The sequence below is a fragment of the Ceratosolen solmsi genome, unplaced genomic scaffold (genome assembly GCF_000503995.2).
Source record: "Ceratosolen solmsi marchali unplaced genomic scaffold, CerSol_1.0 scaffold1, whole genome shotgun sequence".
Lineage (NCBI taxonomy): Eukaryota > Metazoa > Arthropoda > Insecta > Hymenoptera > Agaonidae > Ceratosolen > Ceratosolen solmsi.
The window spans coordinates 7113105-7130530 of record NW_011948415.1 but is presented as its reverse complement, the minus strand read 5'-3'; the positions used below and the strand labels follow the sequence as shown (position 1 = coordinate 7130530).

Below are 17426 nucleotides of genomic sequence, written 5' to 3'. Positions count from 1 at the left end.
ACAGGAATATAACCAATTAGAATTAGAATGTCTTTCCAACTTCCGACATTTTCAGATTTCATTTTTGTTTCTTTCAATAGCATCATTTCCTGTTTGATGCGCTTCCGGACTTTGCTCTGTATAAAAATATAACGGACTGCTGTTAGATTTTTTAATTATTATACAAAGCAGGCTTTACACTCGAATGAAAACAAGCTTGGTGAATAAATTAATACATTAATCATTTATCGTAGCTCGTCTATACATTATTATAAACGTTGTACAAGATTACCAAATCAAGTTTTCTTTAATTTATAGATTAAATATAAATTAAATGTTTATTTTCCTTTATTATATGACATTCGTTTCATGACATAATTAATTTTATATATTTGTATATATTTTCACAATATTATACAAAACGTTCATATTATATGTTAAGATTTCTTTTTTTCTTTATATACATAAAATTCACACAAAATTTACAGAAAAATATTTGTCTCGAGAGCTTGCATACATTCTCTAACATTCTGATAATTGTTCCACTGCCTATAAGAATGTAAGAATAAAGTTTGTGTCCAATGAAATACATGCACGAAAAATATAAGCATTCTTCTTCATTTTGTTTTGTTTGTATTTGTATTTTGTATGATATTTTGTAAATAGACACTGCATTGAAAACTCGTATAATTGCAGGCATATTCCTAAAATTGTAAGTATGTTTAAAAAACCAGTTTTCTTCACGCAATAATGTATAAGAATATTCGTTGACTTGATAAAACTTTCTTTATATTTGTCAGCAACAATAAAAATGATTTATGGTCATAGATATGTAATAAAAGAAGGGACTAAATATGTTGTAATGCGCTCGTTTTCCTTTTCTAATTCTCATTTAAATTTTCAACCAACGAACCAAATCTTGCGCCAAATTTATTCAATACTGTTATTTACAATACAATTAATTAAATTTGCTTACTTATTTAACTACAAAATACGAATAATAAACTTAAGCTCTACAAAAGTTTACACAACACTCACGCCCAATATAATATAATACGAATAATAGTTTATTTCAAATGACACAATGCCAAAGAAAAATACTTGCATTGTAAACAACCGGGAAAAAACCTTTTTCATGCATGACTGATGCATCAAATTTGTTTTCTCCTACATCAGCTTAAGTCGTATTCCAAATCCTATTCATTAGGCTTCATTTTTCCATTTTCCACATATATAAACAGTCTTCCGCTTGATTCATTCTGTATCACTGTTATTATAAGATGGAAATATTTGTTTGTTTTTATTTTTTGTTTTTTTTTTGTTTTTTCATCTAAAATATATTGTAACTGTCGACTAGGTGCTATAAAATATCAGTAACTAATGTTCCCCTTTCTTTCACCTAAAATATATTATAAAAGGCCTCATTCCGTTTAGCAATAATATTAAACTCGATCTAAAATTTGAGGCGCATAAGTTTACTCCCCTTAAAATAACAGCTTTTTTGTAAATAAGTACATGACACCGTTTTGTAGTATAATCGTCATTGTACATTTTATATTTTCTAAAAATCAATGTATTTTATAATTATAAGGAGATGTATAAGCTATACAAGTTTTATCCTAATTTTACTAATATTCAAAATATTTTATAATCTTATTTCAAAGCCACATTTCCGATACTTCGAGAGTATATTCGATCAAAATTAATTTCACAAAATATTTTCGACTCCTTAGAATTAGTAAATTTCTATTTATCGAACGCCATATAACATTAAAGCTTTTATTGTGGTCGTTTGTCTTATCTTCTCTAAAACCATATCCAAGCTATTAGATTGTAAATTAAGTGGTTGACAATAATTTCAACTTGACAAAATGAAACAAAAAAAAAACACGAAGAAAAAAGATCAATTATAGCGTAGAAACAATTTGTACAAGTTACTTTTTTTGACGTAGAATCTAACTTTTTTTTTCTTGTTTTCTTTTTTAACAATATCTTCTTACAAATTGACGTTAAATGAAGCATCAACGTAACATCAGCGACACTCGATAATGGTTAAACGGTGGGTTTATAACACTTTTTTTGCGTTTTCATCTTGATTTTCATTTAATACCCTGTATATAGTTACAAACACGCTTCAGATTAACTTTCTGCACACTTTTTGAGATTTGAAAGATTAGATTTGATTTCAAAGTCGCTTCATTGCGAAAGTGATTCTGCCATTTTCTAATTAATATTTATTACTGTCGAGCAACTACAAATATAAGGGTACTAACGATACTTACTAACAGGATTTGTAAACTCTATCTTTAGAGGCACTTAACATTCTAATAATGCTGAGTTCTGGTAATCATAACGAATGCACGGAAAAATGAACTGAACGTTCAGTTAGATCAAGTACATTAAAAAAAAAAAAAAAAAAAAATAAAAAAAAATGCATTATGGTAATAATACTGAGAGAGTATCGCAATGATAAATGACGCAGATTTGGTACAGTAAATAATGTACGCGTGTGTCATTAATTCCTGTTATTATTAAGATGCAATTTTGCAAGTACGTAAAGATAGAATTATTAATATGAATATGAGGGAAGACTGTACGATGACTTGCTACTAAATAAGTTCATTTTACGTTTAATTAAAAAAAAAAAAAAAAAAAAAAAAAAAAAAAAAAAACACGCTGCATCGATGCTTATACACTCTCTAAGTACATACGACAAATGCAAAGCCATCCTTCTTTTCTTTTCCTTTCTTTATGAAAAGCCAAATGGAACTTAATAAATATAAGTACATCTCCTCGTATTTTTCCATGAAGATCACTTGGATATGTCTATACTGGTATAGCGAAATCGATTGGGTGAATACTCGATCCGCGTATTTATTTCGGACTATTCGCTCGCCCATTAACCGCAGTCTGTCAAAATTTCTGACACAACTTCTCGACCTCCTCGTCGCTCGAACGATATCTCCGGAGACGCCTGTCTTGGGAAAAAGCCGGTGCACTGCAGTAGCCTGGCTTATCGTATAGTTCCGAATCGACTCTGATGGGGCTGGAGGTTCGCGTGCCAGGCGCTGTCCTACTCCCAGAACTATGGATGTTTCTGACGGGAATTTTACTCAAGCCTTGATTGTGGTTGACATCGAGGATGGAAAGTCTTCTGAGTACGCGGCCGTCGGTATTGCGTTCGGCAGTCGGACTATAGTCTGCCACCTCCATACTGTACCTCTTGAATTTAGGTCTCACGTCCTTGGTGTCCGGGAGCTTAGAGTTGTAGCTCGTCGAGTGTCGCTTGCTTTTCTCGGCGACGCTTTTCGTGTGGTGGAGCTTGCCTCTATCCTTGTCGACGATGCTCGGGCCGCCGCGCTTACTCTTGTCCTCCAGCAGCTTTCTCTCGTTCGTTTCGAAGCCGAAGCGCGCTCTGCCCTGGAGGCCAGCGCCAGCCTGACCTTGACGATCCTCCACCCCCGACTGACAGTATTTAGAGTCGCGAGTACTGCTCGACATGCTGCTAGCCGACGACGATGATGCCGGTGGGGGTGGCATCAGCAGCGTTTTGCCACTATTCTCGTAGTCCACTGAGTATCTCTTGGGCAAGCCAAAGTTCGTGGGCTTGGACTTCTCGTAGGTCGAGCCACATCGTCGTATCCTGTCGGTGTTGCTTACCTTTTTGTTCCTATATATAATGTCTTGTAGATTTGGTATCTTCGAGGCACTCTGCGAGGAAGTGAGTTGCGTCGGAATCCTTATTCCAGCATCGACCATAAACTCATCGTCTACTAATGTAACTGGTATTTTTGGCATCGAACTAAAAGTCCAATATGGATTATAATGAGATTGGAATTGGCCAAGATTCGGCATGCTGTACTTGCTATCGAAACTCGAACGTGTTAACATTAGATCTTGCCATATGTCATGCTTGTCGTCTCGAATGTTTGTTATTAAAGGAGGCTTAGAGAGATTGGAAAATTTATAATCATGCTTCGGGTGAAGTGGGTTCGTAGCTTTAAAATTGTTAGAGCCATTGAGATACGGACAATCGGATAGATTTGAAAAGGAGCTCTGTTGAATCAAGTCTGATGACAAAGCCTGCCTTCGGAAGATTCTGTCAGCCAATTCGTAACAGCTGCATTGCACTCTTTGAGTTGAATATTCGTTAGAAGATTGATAGCAGGGGTTAGTAGAAGTTAAATTAGTATTATGAGAAAATGATGCCATTCGATCCCAAGACGGTTTTAATTGCGAGTTGTTAGACGTAAATCTTGACCAGTTTGATGTTAGGTTGTCAGTAGATGTACTAAAAGCATATGCCGAAAGTGTAATGTTAATTTTCAATTAGATTCTATTCATAGGTGTGGTAAGCTAGTCAAGGGCAATTGAGTTGAGTAATTTTTATCGAATAATTATGAGGAGAATTTTTGTTTTCTCAAATCAACATAAACACAATACTTTCTCATGCATTTAATTTTCTAACTACATTCTTAATTATTTCATTGATTTAAGTTTGCACATTTACTAAAATGAATTTTCCATTGTGTTGTAATTATTTCTGTTCTATTGGTTAATTAATTGATTAATTAATATTAATACATAGGCGACGACATGTACATCTCGTGTGTAATTTAGCGTTATAAAAGTGCTATAAGCTCTTGAATTGCCGAACGATATTAAACTTTTATTTGAATAATATACTCGTAATATTGATTATTCGTTCGCGTTACTAAAGCCATTAATAGTTTATCATGATAATTAAGTGAAATTTATGAATTTAATATATAAAATGAAAAAAATATCGTGTACACAATTAAATTTATTAATTAATTTATTTTTATATGCTATTATTGTAATGTGCGTGAACAACGAATGTACTTCGAATAAAAGAAAATGATTAAAATAATTGCTTAATACCGATTTGATATATTTAAAATATCATAAAAGATACTTAATACTTTAATGCTCGTATATATAAATACATTAATATCAACGATTAAAATATAAAAATTAAGAATCAATCAATTTTATTTTAATTTAATCATTCGTCGTAATTTAGAAACTTTTGCCTCAATGCGACGTTCGTGCACTTTCAATGAAATATTGCATATTAAACTTTTTATTCCAAATAATTCTTATTTAGATAAATTCATGTTAATCAAATGTAACTAGAGTTGTTTATATAATTTAACATTAGAAAGTCCATTCGTTTAAAGCACATTAACAATGAGTGTTTCATGAGACTTCACTAGCAGTTACAATTTAAAAAAAAAATGTCGAGAAGTACTTGCCTTGATTTGGATTGTTCATGCATTCGTTGATTCGATTGTTGACTCGATAGTGCATTCTCTGAAAATAAATTCTCAATAATTAAGATTGTTTACATTAATTGCTTGGCATTAAATAATAAGTGCTATTATTTACGTCTGACTAATGGTGGCTTTGCTGAAGAAGACTTTGAAAATTCCTTGTTTGCATGCGAGCCTCCCTTACTACTGCTTGATTTAACGGGCGATCTAGACATTGTTGATGTAGGTCGATAGTCAGACGCTGAAATTTGAAAATAAATATGAAATACTTGACTCGCAGCGAATTAAATTTCGGTTTAATGTTATATGCATTTTTTTTCTTATTCATATTTTTATTTTCTTTTATTATCTCATAATCCTTGGTTACGTACTTTTCACGATTAAACGTTTTTTCATAACCGTGTTAGTATTTGTACTACTTTTACTATTTAACATCCCATCTATTTTCTTCTCTTCTTCGTATTTCTTCATGTCATCGGAATCATACCTGCTGAGCTTCGTAGGCGACTAATGAAAGTGAAACGACAATAATTAATATTTTCATGAAAGATGTTGTGTTGTCAAAGTGTAAAACGCTCGTCGTAAAACTTACAGGCTGACTATCGATTCTAACTTCTATGCTCTCCATTTGATCTGTAACATCGGTTAACGCAGCTGACACATCTCTATCCTTCTCATTACTCACTAAATTACGTATATTTGTTTCTAGAGATGACAAGAGTTTTTTATCCGCCGGCAATCTAAGACATGACTTAATTATAGGAACAAGTGCAACGATTTTTAATCTAACATTAGCAACGGGGTCGTCCATTAAACTTAATAAAGTAGAACAAAAGTGCTCCTTAAAGTACATTGAGGAGAATATCGTCAAGCCCTCGATCATAATTCGAATAAAAAGCATTCTCACGTAGCAATTTGGACTATGAGCAATATCGTTACACAACTGGTTCCTTATTTCTATTCTTTGCTGAAAATTAATATTATATCGCAAAAATACTAGTAAACTCCTCCCAGCGGCCATGCGAATCGGTAATGGTCTCTGAAAGAAAGAAAAAATAGAGCGAGGCTTTAAGTATGGATTAACGAGTATCGATATCAATAATAAACGCGGCGAAATTATGCTTACCGAGCGCAATATTCGACTTTTAACGATAGGCACCAAATACGTATAAATAAAGTCATTGGGAAAATACTTTGGTAAGGTTTCAAATTGATTGAGCATTAGTACGGATAACCTCCAATTGTATGTTGCCGATATCTTAACTTCACATTTAACTAATGCTCTACCTAAATCTATTGTCAAGGACTCCTGCGATCGTTAGAACATAAAAAGAAAAGAAAAAAATTTATTAAAATAGTTGCCATTGAGAAGGCGCCCACTTTATATATAGATAATGTCATGCTGATTACAGTATTGTCAACTCCGATTAAGTGGTTTTGTAATAAACGATCTAATATTTCCGATATGTGTGGAATTAAACTCTCCAATACCTCCTCGTGACTGTCTTTAAGTAGATTCAATAATTCCATTTTTATTAATCCACTTTTTGATCCCAGAACTTTTACAATCTGGAAATAACAAGGCTTTAATAATAATGATACGGGGGGATGGGATGGCGGTGGTGGTTGGGAGGGACAAAGCCCTCTCATACGATTAATAAATAATAATAATATTACTTCGTGTAAACTGCAGGCTATGGTTCGTCGCACCGTATAATGCGAATCGTTAGCTAAATTCTGAAATGTCGGAATTAACGTATGAATTCCATCTGGCACCGACAAAGCAAACAGAAACATTGCTGGTATATTAAAAGCACAATTTTGCCGGTATTCTATGGTTTTATCGCTCGTTTGAATATTATTATCAATCTGCAATTAATTTCAAAAAAAGAACAAACAAACAGACAAACAAACAAACAAACAAACGTGTTTATTGACGTGTCGTCGGAAGAAGACGAGCGGAAAATTAAGAATGCCAAATGAAACTTACGTTGAATGAAAAGTCTTGTTTCGTCTTGTCAGCGCTTATAACAGCAGTGCCCATACGTGCAAGTTGTATAAAATACTTAAGAAACCATGTTTTCTCCGCCGGAGTCAAGTGAGCTTAAAAAGATGAAAAATCATAGGGATGAGTGTTGTGTCGAGGAGGCAATAGCCAATCGAGATCTTACTTTCAGAATGCTGTGCTAGCTTGCCGATTTCCTGAGCGATCACACCAACAACGTCGTCTTCCTTTTTCACAGCGTTCTCACAGGCTGTCTTCATAAGAGGGATCATAACGTCTTTTATCGTATCTGCAACGAGCGTTTAAGGCGTCTCGAGTCATTATTATCGTTGTAAATAAGCGACACTCGTAGCGTCGATGGGGCGTACCTGGCTGAAGCTGAGGTAATAAGTGACCTATTGTCTGCACAGCGGCCTGTCTCACGTTGCTCTCCTCGTCATTGGCCAGCTCAATCAGGAAAGGAAGTAATTTCATGATATTGCTACCCATGTTCTGCCCGACATGCCGTAACTGCAGACACATGCATGCGCGCACGTCCTTATTTATGTCCTGGCAAAGCGATTGTACCATCGGCAATATCTCTTTTTGCACGCTGTCGAGTCGCAACAGCAAATATTAAAAGCCAAGGGATTATTATATCATAACGGAGCGCTTTCATCGACCTAAGATTAGGCAGGCTCGTTGGGGATTAGGTGCTTCGCATTCCGCCGCCAACGAACGCTTCTTGCTCGATAACAGCTAGCACTATCATTAGCTTTGCAATGCCAAGGGGTTGGGGGTAGCGGTCGAAAGAGGAAGCGAGATGAATAAGAAGCGTGGAGCGTGTAAGGGGATTGGTGGTGTAGATGGGGTGTAGAGAGAGGGGAGGGGGGGATTGAAATACGTGTGAAGTAAGTAAACTTACGAGACAGAATCGAAACGCGTGGCTATTTTCCCGATGAGCCGACAGCAGGTTAGTCTCGAATTAACTATCTCCAATATCCGGCCCTCCTTTATCGCGATCGGCAAGATCTGCAAGGGAGGCACAAAGCATCGCGTTATACGCGGAGAAAGGCGAGAAAGCAACGCTGTCAAGAGTCACCGTTCATCCAATACATACCTCGCGCCTTATGACGTCCACGGGCAGTAATTCGATAACATCGACTACGGTCTCTAGCCATGCGTGGGAGATGGCTGAAAAAATATATAGATTACAGTAGAGTTGCCACGGGCTCGCGACTGGCCCGGAATTTGAAGGGATAGAGGCGAGGGAATATGCGTGCGGTAGAGGTTCGTTACCGGGCTCCCGGCTGTCGAGCGAGCTCAGGATGCTTTGGAGGAAGACCTCGGTGAATGTCAAGTGGCTGACGAGTCTCTGCTCCAAGACCTGCTTGTAGATGACCGCAGCAGCCATGTGAAACTCGGGGGAGGCCGTCGATAAGGACTGTTGTATCTTAGGCACCACTCGCGTGATGCAGGCATGAGCATCTTCGGCTAGGAGCTGTGGCAGGCTTTCGATTACGCTGAGCTTCTGGACGTCGTCCCCTATCCTGAAAGCGTGTTTACGACTTCTTTCTATCGGCTTGTTGGCCCAAGGCGCTCGCGAACTCTCGCCTATCCTTCTCTCCTTCTAACCTCACGTCTCCAACCCACCACCCCTCTCGCCCCGCACGTATTTAATTATATTCGCAAGAGACAGAATGCATCGGGGCATTTTTAATGGCCAGTTTATTGGATATTTGGAGGATAGTAACTGCGTGCAACGTCTTCTCACAAAGCTAATGGGAATGTTAATTTTTCGGAGAGTACGCTTGGAGGTGATTTTACATTCGCTCGTTCGATAATTTATATTGAACCAAATCGCTCACTTGTCAATTAATTGCTATTGTCATTAATACCTTTTTCCCCGCGTGACATGCTAATTATTATAAGCTTGCCTTGACTGGTATATTGGTATATTAATATTTTTATTCTCGTCGTATAGCATGTGCAAGTACAATTTTTATAATAAATCGTTAATCCGCTATATGAAGAACGAATGACTTTAATTCATAAAATACATCTATCTATAGTGATATTCGAAATCACTTATACATGAACTTTGCTTTCGTTTGACTGGTTTACAGCAGCAATCGCATCGTTACTTGTGCTATATAAATAAAATAATTTCCATTCTAAAATAAATAGTCGTTAATGTTATAATCTAAATTGGAAATTAATAGTGCCTCCGAATTAATCGTCTCGCGAGGTCAAACTTTTATTTGTTACTCCAATAATTTAAGAAAATAAGTACCATGATAGTTTCATAGAAAATACATTTTCAAAATTTCTTAACATTTAACTTGAAAGTCTTTGAATGAAACATCTATTTAAATGAATAAATATCCATCTGCAACGAAGATTATAAAACAAGAATTGCACTGGATTTTTAGTTAAAAAAATAATATCGATTGAAACATTTATTTCAATATATTGCATTAAAAAAAAAAAAAAAAAAAAAAAAAACCAAGAAAAAAAGTGGTTAAAATTAAATTAATAAATCTAAAAAATTAAATCGTTTGTCATATTAAAAGCTAAAACATGAGAAGATTTGTAAGATTGTTCCTTTAATTTTTCTTCTTATTCTCGGCACATAGAAAAAATAATTCTTTATGGCTTTTATTCTTATATACCGTACTGACTTCCTGTTCATGACATGATTAAAACGACGACTGAATACAATTACGGAATAAAACACAATTATAAAATTATAAATTTATAAAAAATATGAATATAAAGTAATTACGGCAATAAACATTATATTTTCTTTTCGGAACTATATTTTGCAATTTTTTTCAATAGAGCATAATTTTTAGCGATCGAAATACATGAAATATTTCGAAAGATAATATTTTGCAATGAAAGTAATCCATAATCAATAGTTAATATACATTTCTGCATTATAATATATCTATACTTTAGAGTAATAACTTCTTTCAGTTACTGATAAAATCAAAGGGTTGTAAATAGACTATTATTGATTTTTTTTTTCTCTTTTTATCATAGTGCTAATAGTAAACAAGGAAAACAAACGAAAATAAACGAGGAAAACAGAGCAAAAGAAATGAAGAAATATTACAATAAAATATCACGTTTGGCAAATAAATAAAGATTTTAAAAAACGAAAAGTAAAAAATCCCATGGTTTTTCATTAATTCATTTTGTCATTTAATTTCCATACGATATGTTTTTAATTGTAAAATTAATAAAATAAAAAAGATTTAAAAAATCGATGTTTAGACTTTACTAAAAGTACTCGATTGTTACGGTAAATATGGTAATTAAATAAAATAATTCGTTACTCGATATCTGGTGATTTAATGTTAATAATCAGGCATTTACTGAAAAATTGAAAATTGTTATTTTCTCGCAGTCAAATTGAATATTGTTTAGTGAATCAAATATAGTTTTTATTTAAGAGAAATCATTTAAATTTTCACGTTTAACAATTCTTTAAATAGTTTTTATCCCTTTAATCGCGATAAAACGTATTAAAATCTTATAATATTCATTAACATATTTATTAAATAATTATATAATATATAATGAGCATAACTTAAAATGAGTCTCATGTGTTCAATGAAATATGAGAAAAAAAACAACTTTATTGGAAATTTGATAAAATATTATTTAAACTTTTATTTTAAAATTATAATTATATATCAGCACAAATGTGATAATTCTTTGGAATATTTTTGTCTATTTGTATTATTTTACTATATAGTATAACGTAGGAAATTTTAACAATACAATACTATCTGAAATTTTTATTGAAATTTACAAAAAGTAATTATTTGTTTGAATATTGCAATCTCACAAAGTAATTACGATATTTGCTATAAACATACTTTAAACCGACAGGTGCTGATAAATCGCGTGATATGTTATTTTCAACTTTTTATTTTTTTTTCAATTAAAAAATTTCAATACAAATTTTCAACTACAAAATTTTTTATTTGGGATGAAAATCAGCTTTAAAAAGTTGTTCGAAGTATTGTTTCATTTCATTAAACAAAGAAAAGAGAGCGAACAAAAAATTCAATATTTATTATATATTATTTATATATATTTATAATGAATAAAGTACAATGTATTTTTAACAATTTAAAGTTAATACAACTATATTATATGATATTGCTGAAGTTTTTGTAATTTAAAATAATGTGCGAATGAAAATGAAAAAATTCGTAACAACAGTGCATATATATATATATATATATATATATATATATATATATATACACACATAATTAAAAGGTCGAAAGAAAAATGTAAAGAAGTAATGCTATTGCGAAAAGAACCTATTTTCGTTTTCCTTGAGATGTGAAAGCTCGTGTTCTCTGATGTGTACCTGGCGGTATAACGTCACTCGAAACTTCTGTTTTCGTCCGCTCCTTTTAACGTGTCTCTTTACGTAAATGGCTTAAGATGTATTAGTGGAAAATACGCGAATACATAAAATTGAGATGTTAGAAATGGAAGATTCGCTGCGCAACAATATATTCCAATTGTATCAAAATAAGAATTTCGAGGCAAAAGTGGCCTCTCGTCTTGTTTGTTTGTTTGTTTGTCTGTCTATCTTTCTGTTTGCTTATTTGTTTTTTTGTTTGTTTGTATGTTTTTTTTTTAAGGAGTGGTGTAAAGTCTGCACACAAGAGGGATAAAATCGCTAGTTGGTGCTCTTTGACCTTGGACGTCGCCCCGCCAGTGACGACAACGCGACTCGGTAACTCGTTATTGTGTTTCTGCGGCGGTGCAATAAGGCGCAGCGACGTACCTTAACTTACGTAATCGGACTCAAAAAGCGAGCGATTAAATATTATGGCATTATGGCCGGCGCTATGCGACTCCCAGCTCCAGCGATCGCATTCTTCGGATTATCGGACGCGTATAAAAAGGAAGCCCCTGTTCGCCAATTAATGTCGCTCGCTTACTTGCTCTTCCCCTCCCCTTCCACTCGCCCCCTCCGTTAACTCACCTTTTTTTCTTGCCCCCCTCCCCTCCCTCTATCTTTCAAGACCTTTATTAAAAGACCGAGCGCTTATGTAAGTGGCAATTAAGTTCGTGCTATAAAGTCAACCGAGATTCGATGTTCATTATATACGACGGCAAGGCCAAAACTTTTCGCGGGCCTTGTTTATCTTATTGTTGCTTTTAATTAAAGCGCCTTTCATACTAATACGCAAGCACCTCTGCAAACTCATTTAACTCTCTTATTGCATGCACAAATTTATTGGACTAGCTAGACCTTTCCATTTATTTAATTAGCAGGTATGACAATGTATTATAATTGCTTACGTGCCACTCGAAATAGCGGCTTGAAATTTCTAGCCGAATATCCAATTCTTGTATTATTCTCTAATGCGACGGACAGGTGTGAAATGGAAAAATTAAAACATAATCCGATGAGTTGAAATTTATGGCAACGATCATGCTAACCTTGATGCATCGATACCATAGCCAGAAACGAGGGCGCATATTTACACTCCGTCTTGACTCATCGGGGTCAAACATTTTTAAGAAACGCAAATATTGACAAACGATTTTCGATCTAACGGAACTAATGTCCCTATAACATTTCTTACCTACATTATTACGTCTCTGAATAATAGATCTTGTCGTTTGTGGTAAACACAGTCTATGTAAACTGGCACTATGTTTCTGAGAATATTCGTCAAATGTAAAACGATGTTAGATGCAACGGTTTCTAATTTTATCAAACAATTCAATTTCTTATTTTTTTTTTTTTTTTTTTTTTTTGGCTTTTTAATATTTTATTAACTTGTTCTATCTTATTCTTTCTTCTTCTTCTTCTTCTTCATTTTTTTTTATATTCGTATATAAAAGTTTAAAAACAAACTACCGAACAAACAGGAGCATGACATTCGTTTCTCATAAGAAATTATGCTATTCTGCTACTGATTTCTCATACTTTTAGTAATTATAAACTAGTTTTTTAAAATTGCGAATTATCAATTGTGATAAGCCTGCTCGTGAATTAAACCAATGGAAATTCCACTCGAATGTATTAATAATAAATTAAAAGGAATCCGTACATGTCAGGAAGTTACGCGGAAGTTAAGCGAAAACGTAGCACAAAGAAAAGAAAAAAAAGAGGCAAAAATCATAAATAAATGAAACGTATGAAGAAAGGAATAATGGAGTGAAAAAGGGTTATTACTATTAGTAGGAGCACGTACAATGTATGAGCTTTGTTTCTTTTTTTTTTTTTTATTTTTTTTTAATTTTTTTTCAGTTTTTTTTTTAGTTTTTTTCATTTTTAATTACGAATTCGTCTCCGCGAGCAAATTACTGGCATTCAAACTTGTCTTCTACCAGCTAATATAGACACGTCAAATCTTTACGTTTAGAGGAGGTAATCAAGATTAGGCAATGGCTGAAAAAAAAATGTTACGAACATTCTACGATATTGCAATATGAAAATTTCGACGCCGTTAAACAAATGAGGAGGAAAACAAAAAACAATGTCATCAACAAAAAGTTGGCTTCCTTCTTTTGGCTTTGGTGTAATTGATTAGTAACAATGACATAAAACTTGTACATTAATTAACATTAATGTAATTAACATTAATTAATTACAATTAACATTAATGATATATTCAGAAAATATATATGGGAATTATGCACCCTTTTCGTTTTTCCACTCATTTACCCCGCAATAACTTCGCTCGAATTAAATTAATTTTCTTACTTTAAAAACTTTATTAAAAATTTTCAGTGCATAGCCATTATAATAAAGCTTTTATTATAACGTCGATAACCTACACGAGCATAAGCACACCCACACGCGCGCGCGCGCACACATTCATTGAACACAATCTGGGATAAATGTCGTTGCATGAAATTAAAATATTATATTAAATATATAGTATTTACATGGGTACACGCAATAACCGAGAGTATTTCTAATAAGCAGCATTAATAATGAATTATTATAGTGGCTTTGGCTTTACAGACGATTAGCAAATGCATAATTATCAATTATTACAAATAATGAAATAAATAAATAAAGCAAATAATTTTCATTGTTGATGGTTGGATAGATTAAGGTTATTGATGGTTGAAGTAAATCGAGTTTCTTGTATCGCAGGTTGTGTTGTAGCATTATTTGTCCAATGTAATGAAACAAAAAATAAATAATTGTTCTTTTATTTTAACGATTCACGCCTTGGCATTTTATAACAGACATAAATTATGCCCCGAAAAAAAAATCATGTAAATAGGATGAATATTTAATAATATTGCGATGTATTTTTCCATATAAAAAGCGGATAAATAGATTGAAAGCCTCCCACATAAAAATCATAATTTGCTCCACGAGATCTCCTTTATACTAGCATTGACCACATGGAGTGTGCAATTATTATTATCTGGGCGTTAGAATGAGAATTCTGTCGTTTTCAATGCTATTGCGTAAACGATCGTTAGAATGGCCGCATTATAGAAGTCGAGATGAGATAATGCAGGAAGAAGTAAAGGCGCTCTTGAAAATCTCGATGGCCGACCGATAAATGTTAACTTTGGCAAGGCTGGGCTTCCAAACGAGTGATCGATGAGCCACTAAAATTCGCAACGGTACACGTGCGAGTCGACGGGATAGTCGAGGGAGCGTTTAGGAAGGCAAATTGTTAGAGGCCAAATTCACCCAAGAGGTTGGAGAGAATTTCTGTAAAACGGGCATTTCGCTCTAAACTTTTTTACGGATTCTTTTATCCTCCTACCACTACTCCTCCTTCCTTCGATAATAAACGAGGCGACTCTTACGCGTAGCTATCCTCCCCCACCCCGTCCCACAGTACATAAAGCGGCAATAACGTAACTGCCTAAGTATGTATGTGAGCATCGCGCTAATGGACAACAATGACACACAGTCATAGGCAATAACAATAATAATAAATGGTGGTAGGAAGGACAAGTGGAATAACGTGCTGCGCGTTCCAGCCCCTGGTGGTAAGATTCTCACGCATGGTCCAGGGCGCATGGCACTGTTATTTATGCTCAACTCGCGCACAATGCGCGACAGATCACTGGAGCTCTCTCTCTCTCTCTCTCTCTCTCTCTCCCTTTAATACGACTAGTAGGTACGCGTAAAATTAGAGGCACACTGCCGAGGGTAAGGATGCCTCTCTCTGTAACGGGGATATTTTTAGAAATCCTTAATGTCGCGACGACTACGACCACGACCACGACCACGACCACGACCACGACTACGACTACGACTACGACTACGACGCTTACGCCGTCGTCTTTCTCTCCTATCTGCAATTGCCTACACACTGCTAAGGGCGCTTGCGATTGCGGGGTGAAGGCGGAGGGCCACCGAGGTACGAAGGTCGGGAGGGTGGCTGGACGCCGCGGTGGGTCTCTCACACGATCGGTCTGTTTTTCTCTTTCTCTTTCTGTTTGTGTTTGTGTTGGTATTGGGCTACCGGGAGGGTGAGGGCGAGAGTAAAGGTAAGGGTGCAGGGGGAGGGGGTTGTATCAGGTGATGTAGCGCGTACGCAAAAAAAGGAACGACGTACTAGATCGATCTCGGGGGATGCGCTCGGCCTCCTCGGCTCCCTTACTTACTCGATGAAGGGCGACTGGAAGGGCGGTTCAGCCTCGGGTTGCCACATCGCGAAGCAACATCTTTGACTGGGCTCGCGCGCGTTCTCTTGGACAACCTCCGAGGAAGACTGGATTTCGCGCGCGACCTCCGTACACCAACGTATCACCAGCAGCGGTGTGGAGGGGCAGGGTTTCGAGTCTCGATTATCGTTGTTCTGCTGCACTGCTCGGCACTCTTTCTCTCTCTGCTGCTGCCGCCGTCATCACCGCTGCCACCACCACCACCACCACCACAACCGCCACCACCGCTGCTGCTGCTGCTCTCGGTGCTACTCTCGACGCGGCTGCTAAAACGCGAACAGGGCGCCACCTCCCGACGTTGCCGCTCGCTCACTTGCTCTCCACTTCTGCTCACTCTTTCTCTCTCTCTCTCTCTCTCTCTCTCTCTCTCTCTCCTTCTCTCCCTCTCTCTCGACAGTTCTCGTTTCCTTTTTCTTTTGTCGGCGACGACGCGAATCGTTACGTGCGAGCCGCCGAGATGTCGAGTACGAGGTCCAAGGGCGTTCCAGGGACAAAGATCGTTTAAGATGTCGAGGCTCCTTGTCGCTGCTCATCGTCCGATGCTCGCTATCCTTAAAAGTATTGGCCAGGATTTTGAGATAAGAATTTGCAAAGAGATTACTTCAGTCGGGTGCTCGTCACAATTAGTCGGAAACTTTCGGACGGGTACGGTCCAATTCTCAAAGTGTCGAGTTTATCGAATAATCATGCCTGGACCCGAGGAAATACAGTAGCGAGAAAGATTTTGAGTGAATATCAAGTCGGAATTGGGCGGAATAGGTGAAGGTAGAGGACGAGCGGAGGCTTCGAGTTGTCGGATAAGCGTTATTATTGTGACATTTTACTCACGAGAATTAAGGAGAGCTTGTGACAAAAGGGAATTCAAATGACTCGAGCCGCTAATAAAGCTCCAGTAAAAATTTATCGGATAAGGTTAACGCTAGCTTCGGGTGGCTTCCCGAATTATGTAGAACGCTCTTCTTAATTATGCTTCATCGTAGTTAGAGTATATAATTACCGCGCAACCCCCGTTCATATTACACTCCTGACAATAAAGCTAACATTACACGTAAAATTGACAATACGTCAGGTAGAAGAATCCTTTGTTGGTCCTTTTTTTTTTTTTTTTTTTGTCTAAATATTCGAATTAATTTTAATTGGCGCTTAGGAGATCGTAATCCTTTGTTTTTTAATGTTTCATAAACGAAGCGTCGCTGCTAATTACTCGAGTTTAATCTAACGTTTCATTGGAAATGCGAGGCAGCGAAAGAAATAACATAGTCGCCGTTTCAAATTAAGCGGGCGACTCGTTGTGCCGCAGCACCTGCGCCGAATTTGGCAACGTTGCATTTTCATTGTGTATGTCAGCGAGGTGGTGTTGAGCATCGAAGGCGGCAGTGCGTATTATATATCATCCCAAGTGCGAGTCGCGCACTTCCGCGAAGGGGAGTTCATTTGGCATACCATCGGGTGCCTTTAAATAAACACTCTTTCTTGCC

General features: G+C 36.0%; 1 protein-coding gene across 1 annotated transcript; it reads right to left on the bottom strand.

Moving 5' to 3' along the window:
• Window positions 1–2682: 2682 nt before the first annotated feature.
• On the bottom strand, window positions 2683–16116 carry LOC105359031 (serine/threonine-protein phosphatase 4 regulatory subunit 4). The gene is made up of 15 exons (XM_011495505.1): window positions 15889–16116; window positions 8557–8807; window positions 8378–8451; window positions 8183–8289; window positions 7647–7870; window positions 7445–7567; window positions 7264–7376; window positions 6951–7142; window positions 6684–6842; window positions 6400–6582; window positions 5866–6312; window positions 5645–5780; window positions 5389–5559; window positions 5256–5313; window positions 2683–4270 (listed from the first exon to the last, which is right to left on the bottom strand). Exons 1-15 carry the CDS (start codon window positions 15933–15935, stop codon window positions 2893–2895), a joined length of 3663 nt encoding a protein of 1220 aa, XP_011493807.1. The 5' UTR covers window positions 15936–16116; the 3' UTR covers window positions 2683–2892.
• Between the last annotated feature and the right edge of the window lie 1310 nt (window positions 16117–17426).

Excerpts from the sequence above, each read along its gene's own strand:
- LOC105359031 (XM_011495505.1), bottom strand. The coding sequence starts at position 15,935 with ATGTGGCAACCCGAGGCTGAACCGCCCTTCCAGTCGCCCTTCATCGA. Across the intron at positions 7,871-8,182 it reads ACGCGTTTCGATTCTGTCTC|CGTGCAAAAAGAGATATTGC; the intron begins GTAAGTTTACTT and ends GCGACTCGACAG. Across the intron at positions 7,143-7,263 it reads AACAAGACTTTTCATTCAAC|ATTGATAATAATATTCAAAC; the intron begins GTAAGTTTCATT and ends AATTAATTGCAG.